Raw genomic sequence first — 9,802 nt, 5'->3', positions numbered from 1 at the left:
TTTCATTTCTAATTAATCTCTTTCTACATTCAGATTAACACTTTTTAATTTTTGCAAGAGTTTAACCTTTTTTAATAATAAATCTCTATTTACATTTTTTTTAATTTTTGCAACAAATTAACCATTTTTAATTTAAAATTAACCTTGTTTAAATCAAATTAACACTTTTTCATTTCTACTTAATCTCTTTTTAAATTCAAATTAGCACTTTTTAACTTTTTCAAGTTAACCATTTTTATGTTTAAATTAACATTTTGTTAGATCAAATTAACCTTTTTCATTTCATATTAGCCTCCTTTTTTGCATCAAATTAACTCTTTTTAAATTTAACTTAGCCTTCTTTTGTATCCAATTAACCTTTGATAAATGAAATTAACCCTTTTTAATTTCAAATTAATCATTTTTAACAACAAATTAATACTTTTTAATTTAAAATTAACCATTTCTATAAATAAAAAAACAAAAACAAGTTGATGGTATTAGATGTAAGATTGCAAAATAAAATTTGAAATTAAAGAAGATTTGATAGAAAAAGCTAATTTTAAAATTTATCTTACCTTTTATTATATATTATTATAACAGTACGTTTCCTTGTTTGTGGTATTCAAGTATGATACGTACATATTACCTAGGATTTTTCTCATATTCTGACGAAGGGAATGGAGCAAATGAGTTGTGAGATGTTATCTGCGGGGTGATGAAGCTTTTCAAGACACATATTCAAATGTGAATTACCTCGTCTCACAGCTTTTGGTTCGGGCTGCTAATACAAATTTTTCTCATTATCTAACGTTATATAAAATAAGTGTTTACCAAATTTTATTAATAAACCTATTGCTTGCTGAACATGTACGGCAGACCAAACCAGCAAGGAAAGGATCACGATATAGGTTGACCACTTCTAGAAAATATGACACTTTTATTTTAACAATTCAATATAAATAAAGCTAGGAGGTATTATTTAGCACACTGATATAATATACCGACCGGCACTGAAGAAGACGCATGTTATATAGCTGAAAATATTTTGAAATTAAAAGAAGTCTTACAATGATCTGGCTGTTCCACCATTCAAGAATAATCTATACAAATTGAATTTAAAAAAAGTGTATATAATTTATTTTAATAAATAAATTAAATTAAATTTTTAATACAATTTATTTATTGTTTTAATTCATCCATCAGCAAGTTTATCAATGTTTTTACATATAAAAAACCAATATATTTATAACATCTTTTTATCTTTTGATCTGTACATCTTTTCTTCACTTCTTATATATTTATGTAAAATAAAACATCAAAATTAATAATAATAATAATTAATAATAAAAGAATTATGCAACCACTGCACAAATTAAATTGACGAGATCCTCATTGGGAGCTCGTGCTACGAGATGCATCGATACAGAGTTGCCTGTTTCAACCAACTTTGCCCTTATCAGAAACGTAATGTTGCCACGGAAGATACCTAAAAAAAAAGGTAAGTGTTAATTTATTATAATAAATCATATTTTTTAACTGTATTACAGGCTGAAATTGTTTCAATGCAATTAAAAACGATTAAGTACGTTAACTTTTGTAAAACTGATATAATTATTGAATGTATAAAAGTTTAGGGGGGAAAAAGTTTCTTCAGACCTATGTCTAACTATTTAATAATCGGTACCATCATTCATGGTAAGAAGATGTGAATGAAGGTTAAAAGAGCAAAATAATCCCTGCAATGAACAAAAATTACAAAGAAAATGAGTTTGATGGTTGTCTAGTTTCTGAAAAGAAACCCAATTAATATAAAATGCAAAAAAGTTGTCTCGCCAAGGACAGATAGTTTAAATTCAACCTTGCAAATCTAGCCTCTTGGTTAGGCCTACCAGGTAATAATCAGAGAATGCATCAATAAGTTTAAGTATTTATCTGAAAATATTTGTTTAGATAACACAAGTACCTGGAATGCAAAGCATATGGGACGTCTTTTCTGGGGCCTTTTTCATTTGTAAGCTTGCTGGAGAGAGGCCGAGGAAGGGGACCACTTTGGCCAGTGCTTGGTCTATGGTGGACACTCCCGGAAGGCAGTACGTGCCTTCGTTCTGGTGGTAGTTGGCCATGGACGACTCCCAAATCTGTTCAAACGATTCTGTGTCCAGGTCCACCTTTTCCGTCTGATCCTTGAAGCTTATTTCAATATCTTCAAGCTGTAAAATTGAATTACATTTATTTATGCAAATAAAAAAATTAAAATGAGATTTAAATAGCATACTGTACAATAACAAATAATGAAGAAATGTGTGAACCAATAGATCATATTGAAAAGAATTATACACACAAAATACACCCTATACATTTTATTTACTAGAAATTTTTCTTTTAAAATCTGGCGCTATACTTCTCAATGTAAGGTTAAACTGCAAAATGATTGTACCACCCATCAATCAGTACTGATTTTCTATCATTAGATCGGACTGTGGACAATTACGACTAGAATTAGTGTTCAAGATCAAATTTTTAACATTAAATCCTGTTCCCTGGCATTGTGTAAAATGTTCATTATGAGCGACATTCCAGAATGATGAAGTATGCCTTCTCCATGATGGGTGTTTTCCAGAATGATGAAGTAAGTCTTCCCGATATATGGGCGTTTTTCCAGAATGATGAAGTAAGCCTTCCCAATATTCATGTTTTTCTAGAATGATGAAGTAAGCCCTCCCAATATTCATGTTTTTCTAGAATGATGAAGTAAGCCCTCCCAATATTCATGTTTTTATAGAATGATGAAGTAAGCCCTCCCATATATTCATGTTTTTCGGGAGCGATGAAGTAAGCGATCCCAATATATGGGTGTTTTATAGCATGATGAAGTAAGTGTTCCCATAAAAGGGCATTTTCCAGAATGATGAAGTAAACCTACTCCATAAACAGGTGTTTTTCCAGAACGAAGAAGTAAGCCTTCCCGATAAACAGATGTTTTTCCCGAACGTTAAAATAAGCATTTCCAATATACGGGTGTCGCTCCAGAATGATGAAAGAAGAGGGAAAAAATACATTTGAACTATACTATATATAAATAATGTTTAAATTACTGTATATTCATCATCGTAGCCTTCATCTGAATCTGGAACGCCAGTAGCTGGGTCACAATCCTTGACGACAAAACGCAAAACGGCACTCAGTGAGGCTATAAAACAGTTAAAAATTAGGAAAAAAGAAGGAAAAAAAGAACTTACACAAACACTTACTAACTGACAGCATCATATCTTCAGGAAATTCCATGACAATGTAAGCGTTGTGTGTCTCATTGTATGGTAGGACTGGGATAGGAACTTCCCTTAAAACTGTGAACCCTTCTGGAGGTTCTAGTTGCACGTAGACCTTTTCTAACAGTTGATCATTGAGAGTATTCTTGCACTCAAACTGAAATCGAACATTTACGATTTTTAAATGAAGAAAGCGATATTGATTTCTATAAATACCTGAAAGACAATATGCTTTGGAAAGCAGTATTTGATGCACGTGACGACATATTCTGTTTCAGATTCTGTAAGTTCGACTGGCTCAGACATATGGATCAGCTGTCCAGGAACGTTTTGCAGCTCTGGAACTTGGCGCAGTTTCTCTGCGCAGGCGGTGAGGGAATTTGTATGAACAGATTTGCTGTATTTCTTTGTAGTAGTCTCACCTGAACAAATTACATAGTGATTATTATGCAACAAACAAAACAGGATAAAGAACTAAGAGAAATGTTCTTAAATATCAAAAGAACCTGAATGTTAAACTAAAAAAGAATGATTACATTCAAAGTAAAATAAGTAGCAATTTTAATGCCATTTTATGTAAATATTGTGATAATAATATAATAGTATTAATATAATTACTAGTACTAAGAGGTCCTTCGGGTTGACTTGTATTCTGAGTGTCTTCAGAAGTCACAACTGGTGCTAGAGGAACAGACTTGATGTCAAATGTTTCTTCCGGGTATTCAGCTAGGTGTTGTGCAAGAGCTTTTTCCAGGCTAACCAAACAAACCTATAAAATTAAACGAGAATAAAAATAATGTTCATAACTTTTATTATTCAAAGAATCCAAACCTGGATTGGTTCGACAACGTATTCAACAATTAGAAGTCTGTCCTGATTATTCAGAATGTTGTAGTAGTATGTTGCACGGTCCCTGACTTCATCGTCTGTATCCATCTGACATCTCGCCAAAAGCACCTAAATAAGTCAGTATTTGATTATGTATTTATGTCAAATGTGAATTTAATTTATTGGTGATTTACCAATATGTTGGCAAGAAGGTCGGGGCTCTGAGCACCAAATTGTGCCAAAGCTGAAACCGCAGCAGCCCGAATAACCGCAGGTTCAAGAATAACTCTGTTGTAAATAAATCGTATGTACCTGAAAGAAAATAAATACAATTAAACAATTAGTCTAGGATGTAAAATTCAGGTTTTAAAAATTACCTGGAAGGCTGTACTGTTTTAGGACCTTCTTTTCCTAACAGATGTAAAATCCTAACAGCCAGACTGACATGTTCGCAGTCCTCAATAAATTCACATAAGTGTGCTAGGCCGATTTCTTTGGCATCAGGATTATCTTCGATGATTGTTATAATGGTGTCAACTATTGAAGTTTTGTAATCAAGGCCACCCTCGTCTCTGAGCATCGCTGACAGAAATGTCATAAGGGTGCTGTGTTTCCTGGGAAATTTGAGGCAGAGGGCTCTGATCGCTTGGACGACTACGATTTTGAACTCGTCGCTTATTTCTGATACGAATGATGCAATTTGTTTCATTAGCCTGTCGACTGCAGATTCGGCTCCTGTTTTCAGTAGGGTCGTGATGGCCAGGGTTGCGATAGAACGGTTCTGATCTGTGATGAGACATTCAAGGTCGAGGTTGCAAGAAGTCACGACCGGTGGGTGAGTCATGGCGACCTTGTTGAGTGTCCGGACTGCGGCGAATTTGAGTGTTGGCTTGGATGAACCGCAGAACAGCTGAAGGACACTCACGGCAGGCGATACCTGCCTTGCCGTCGTATTCCTGAGATTCACCATTGCAGCAGCAGCTTCATAAACGACCATTTCCGACTTATGATGAAGGCACGACTCGACAAAATTGAAAAGCGGGGAATCCGCGTAATCCCCTCCTTCTTTCTCAAGTTGCTTGCAAACAATTCTTATCTAAAATAACACAATTTTTAAAATACTCCCCATGGCATATTTTGTACTGAATGTAATGTTTTTGGCTTACAAGCAAGCAGGCAGCAAAAGATGACGTCAAACGTGACTTAGTTTGTCTGGCTACAAGCTTAGAGACAGCAAGCCTGTCTGATTTCCTTATGTGATAAAGAAGACCCAATGCGTGATACTGTACCATTACACTGCAGCAAAAAAAAAAAAAAAAGAATAAAAAATTTAAATACTTTACTGAAGACACATTTCCTCAGGAAAAACGGAAAAAGTACCTATCAGAATTGGTAGCTTCTTGTGCTTCATTTGCCCATCTTTTGACGACATCACCTGCAATTTTACTCATGTGAAGACTGCTCACAAGAGCAGCGCTTGCAACCGACGGGTTCTTATCAACAATAGCCTGTTTCATGTATCGTTCAATAGTCTGAAGCTGCGTCGCCTAGAATTTATACAGATTTTAAATAAAAGCTAATAAGATGACTAAATAAACAGCTTACATCTGTGATGCTGCACAAAGCCCTGATGGCAGCAGCCCTGTACAGGTCTTCCTTTCCTGTCATGTCTTTCGTAAGGCTCGAAGTCACTATTATAACATCCTCGGCTATTGTGGACAGTTCCTTTATACCAAGGTAGACCATTCTTCTTAAGACGGCGTTCTTTGACTGAAAAAGCTTTGTCATGGCAAAAAACGTCTCAGTTGCCTCTGTCGTACCAAGTTGCTCTCCCTATCAACACAATTTAATCCTATATTTCTAACCTAAACAACCAGCTTGAAGCAATACATTGTCAACTGATAATACCATTTTTTATTTTATTATTATTATTATTTTTTTTTACAAAATATTTATTAAATCTGTATAAAATAATAGTAATAAAGTAATATAAAATAGTAGTAATATGTTGAGGGGAGTTTAGTTGAGAGGAAATTTTTGTTGTTCTCCCAACTTTACTCAAGGACTAGTCCTTGGCGAGGAGGTCCCGAGGCCATCTCAGCTTTAGCCATCTGGAGGGATAATAGGGATGGGTTATTTTGGACATGGATTGGCCTAATGGGTTGGGGTGAATGGGAAGTTTATTTTAAAATTTAGAAAATTTGGTGGGGATTAAAACAACATTGAGACAAAAGGTATTTTGAGGTTCTTGGTTGGTATTGGAGACATAACTATGACTATGATTCTATGGAATTTAGATTAGAAAAGCTGAATTGGTTGGATATTGGTAGTCCGCTTGTCCAAATTGGTTCCAGAAGTGTTATGTAGAGACTTTTCCGTGACTGAACCACCCTCAGAACACCCACCCAATACCACCTCTACTATACCAAATACGCCCTCGAATATTCCTTTCTATCCTATACCATTATCCTGCAGAGATAAACAAAGTCTAGTACACATATGTTGGCATAAGACTATTTTTTAAGAAGAAAAAACTTGGTTATTATTGCTATTATTGGCTCTGAGGACAGGACATTGCCACTGGCAGGATCATGAGAAGACTATCTTTTCAAGAACAAAAATTTATCAGGAAAAATAAAAATTGTTAATCAGAAATATGAGATTTAATTGTATGGCTTTTTTATTGTAATTGTAATTTTGTTTTATATTCAGAATTTTTGATGAATTCACATAGGGTTCAATAATTTTTGGTTATTTCCAAACGTTGTGAGGAGACTATTTTTTAAATAGATAATTAGTTGTGTAATTAATTAATAATTAATTGTGAAAAGATTGTTGTATTAACTGTATTGAATGATTAGAATGAGGATATGTAAAAATCAAAGAAACACATTTTATGTCTTCCTTGGATGTTTGATAACACCCTCGAAAGAAAAGCTCAAAATATGCAAAATATTGAAGCCAGAGGATAGTTGTTTCCACGGGTAAGACAAAACCACAAACCGTCTGGGGAGGTTTACAAACAGCTCGTGCTATAAGAAGGATAGTTGCTGGTGAGTCAGTGGTTGAGAAGACTACAGAGTAGAGAGCGGTTGATGGAGTTAAGTTGATACTGGTCTGTTGCTCAGGAGTCAGTAACTCTAGAGTTAGTCACTTCTCAGTGCCCAGTGAATTATTAGTTGGATTTTGAATGTGACAATAGTTGGTTGCAAAAATTGAGACAAGTGGTCTAAACCAGCTATTCTAAAACTGTTTTGGTTTCCAGCACCCTTAATGTATCAGAATTTTTCTGCAATTTTGCTATCTAAGGGCAAACTTTATGTTAATAGTTGTTTTTCTTCATTTCCAATTTAGAAAATTATTGGTATACCTATCTCTGCAACATGAGATATGTTTCTTGGCCCTAGTGAAAAAGTTAAAAGAATAATAATAACATTTTTATAGAAAATTTTTGCGGCGCCCCTCTGCGCAGCTGTGGCACCCAAGGCACCGTGGTGCTCATGGCTAGACATACATTAGATTGTTATGGAGTAAGCAAGCTTTGAAATGAGAATATCTAGCTTTGGCTTACAATTAGTTACCAAATTTGTAGATTTTTTTTAACGAGACTATATGAACCCATGGGGTACTGGTGTTTTTGAACAAAAAAAAAGCTCATTGTAAGTATATTGGGTTTGAATGCAGGGTCGCTGGGACCTTTAACTTAACTTATATACTGGACCTATACCTTAAGCACTGATGAGTGCTTAAACTATTGCAGCCACCAACACCCCTTTTGTGGATTTTAAGCAGATAATAAACGTTGTTTTGAAATGTGAAGACTTAATGTACTTTTTTTATCACCCTTATGACAAAATATATATTTCTACATTGTTCAAGAGATGCAAGGTTTTGTAGTTTTCCTGTGTAATAATACCCTTCGCTGCGTATATTCTATCCAGCAAAATTTTTCTCTCTTCCATACCTAGAGCAAGCCATCACTTTTTTTTTTTTTTTAAATAAAATAAGGTGTAAGCCAGTCCCCATCGTAGAATAAGTTGTACTTATTAAAGTAAGAAAAAAAAAATAGTTTAAACGATCATAGAAAAATGAATGTAAATTAGAAGGGGGTGATCACTAAAAAGGTGATGAAACCGGAAAGGCACTGGGGATGCTATGCTATGGACACTAGTCGTGTGAACGTCATTTGGTGTAAGTCCCTTTTTTTAATAGTCTCATCCCTGATTTAGAATTACGAGTGACTTTTTACATTAATTACGATTTTCTATACATTTAAAAGACTTAGCTAGCCAGAGCCAGCAAGGACCAACCGTTACAATCCATTGGGTCAAATCGACAGTGGAAGAACCAGAAAGGCATTGGGGATGCTGTGGACACTTGTCGTAGTGAGTGTCATTTAGGGTGTCCCTTTGTTAATAGACTCATCCCTGATTTATAATTGGGGCTAATTGATTAAGATTTTGTGTTGTTTGTGTATATTTAAAAGACAGCAGTGTGTTAAAATAAATTTCGAATTATATACTCTCTGGTTAATTAAATCCTAGAACCTCACAAGAATAAGTAGCGAAGCTTTTACTACTCTCTTATTACTTAGAGAAAAGCAAGCAAATATAGAGATTATTCATCGCTGCTTACACCGGAATACCTTAAATACGCCATGGCATGACCTAAGACTGGTATTATTTGGACTGTCACTTAAAACCTTAATTAATTGAATGATATTAATTGGTCAAGCGGACCATGAAAAATAGTGAATATTAATGATCATTGAAACATAATAGGTTATTTGACCTGAATGAACAAAATTTTGGTCTTATTGAAACATCCTAACAAAAAATTGTGACCCTTCAGATCAAATCGACGGTGGGGAAACCGGAAAGGCACTGGGGATACTCTGGACACTACTTGTGCTGAACATCAGCGCCTTTCTGGTTTCTACACTGTCGATTTGATCCAAAGGGTCACAAAATAATAAACAACCTAATAAAAACAGTGTTTATTAGCTTCTGAGGGATTTGTACCAGTAAATTTCATAGGGATTCAGATGCAATGTAACCACTTTCTTCGCAACCTTGATGCATGTCTCACCTGGTTGAGCAAGTACAGGATCCTAGTGAGTATGGGCGTGCACTTCTTCGGGTTGACCGGAGTCTCGTTGAAGGTCCTCGCATCCTGGAGGACGCTCGTCTTGTCCATGCTCTGGAATGGGTTTGCACCTGAAACCATAGATTTTCTCTTAAATGCCATTTTCGTATCGGGACTGGGCCTGTTATCAGCAAGTGGCAGATTGACAGTACGCCTACACCACCAGACGCTTACCGTCTTCCTCCTCCTTTTTATCTCGTTTTATCGCCATTGTTTATACAAGTTTTTACAGCCCGAGGAGGTCCGGTTTTTATGGTATTTTTACACTTTTTCTAGATCTGACAAACGCCGCCGATGGATTTCAACGTTTGCTAACACGTCAACACTCCAAGGGATAACAAATGTAAAACCTCACGTCTGTAATTATTTGGGGCGGTCCTCATTCCTCCTGCTGGCCAAGCAAAACATCAAAAATCAGAATAATAACTAATAATGTATTTGTAATTAATAACATACCGTTTATGAACATTAAATTATCTCAGCAATCAATTTTATGAAAAGATTTAAATTCTAACAAAATTTCAACGTTGATTAATGACTAAATTCAAATATCAAATTATCCTTAATTATTATTCACT

At 34.9% G+C, this 9,802-nt stretch overlaps 1 protein-coding gene across 1 annotated transcript; it reads right to left on the bottom strand.

The window, feature by feature from the left end:
- Positions 1–1,174: 1,174 nt before the first annotated feature.
- On the bottom strand, positions 1,175–9,584 carry LOC106662267 (coatomer subunit gamma-2). Its single transcript, XM_014386235.2, has 14 exons — positions 9,399–9,584; positions 9,168–9,295; positions 5,685–5,912; positions 5,460–5,626; positions 5,246–5,375; positions 4,457–5,175; positions 4,274–4,391; positions 4,083–4,208; positions 3,870–4,020; positions 3,468–3,673; positions 3,234–3,408; positions 3,078–3,172; positions 1,946–2,192; positions 1,175–1,468 (listed from the first exon to the last, which is right to left on the bottom strand). Exons 1-14 carry the CDS (start codon positions 9,433–9,435, stop codon positions 1,335–1,337), a joined length of 2,661 nt encoding a protein of 886 aa, XP_014241721.1. The 5' UTR covers positions 9,436–9,584; the 3' UTR covers positions 1,175–1,334.
- Between the last annotated feature and the right edge of the window lie 218 nt (positions 9,585–9,802).

This window comes from Cimex lectularius, unplaced genomic scaffold (assembly GCF_000648675.2).
Source record: "Cimex lectularius strain Harlan isolate CLEC.00 unplaced genomic scaffold, Clec_2.1 scaffold3, whole genome shotgun sequence".
Lineage (NCBI taxonomy): Eukaryota > Metazoa > Arthropoda > Insecta > Hemiptera > Cimicidae > Cimex > Cimex lectularius.
This window is presented reverse-complemented; position numbering and strand designations above follow the sequence as displayed.

Coding starts and splice junctions, on each gene's coding strand:
- LOC106662267 (XM_014386235.2), bottom strand. CDS start 9,435: ATGGCGATAAAACGAGATAAAAAGGAGGAGGAAGACG. Junction 9,296..9,398: donor TAAAAAGGAGGAGGAAGACG/GTAAGCGTCTGG, acceptor CTATGGTTTCAG/GTGCAAACCCATTCCAGAGC. Junction 2,193..3,077: donor GCTACGATGATGAATATACA/GTAATTTAAACA, acceptor TCAATTTTACAG/CTTGAAGATATTGAAATAAG.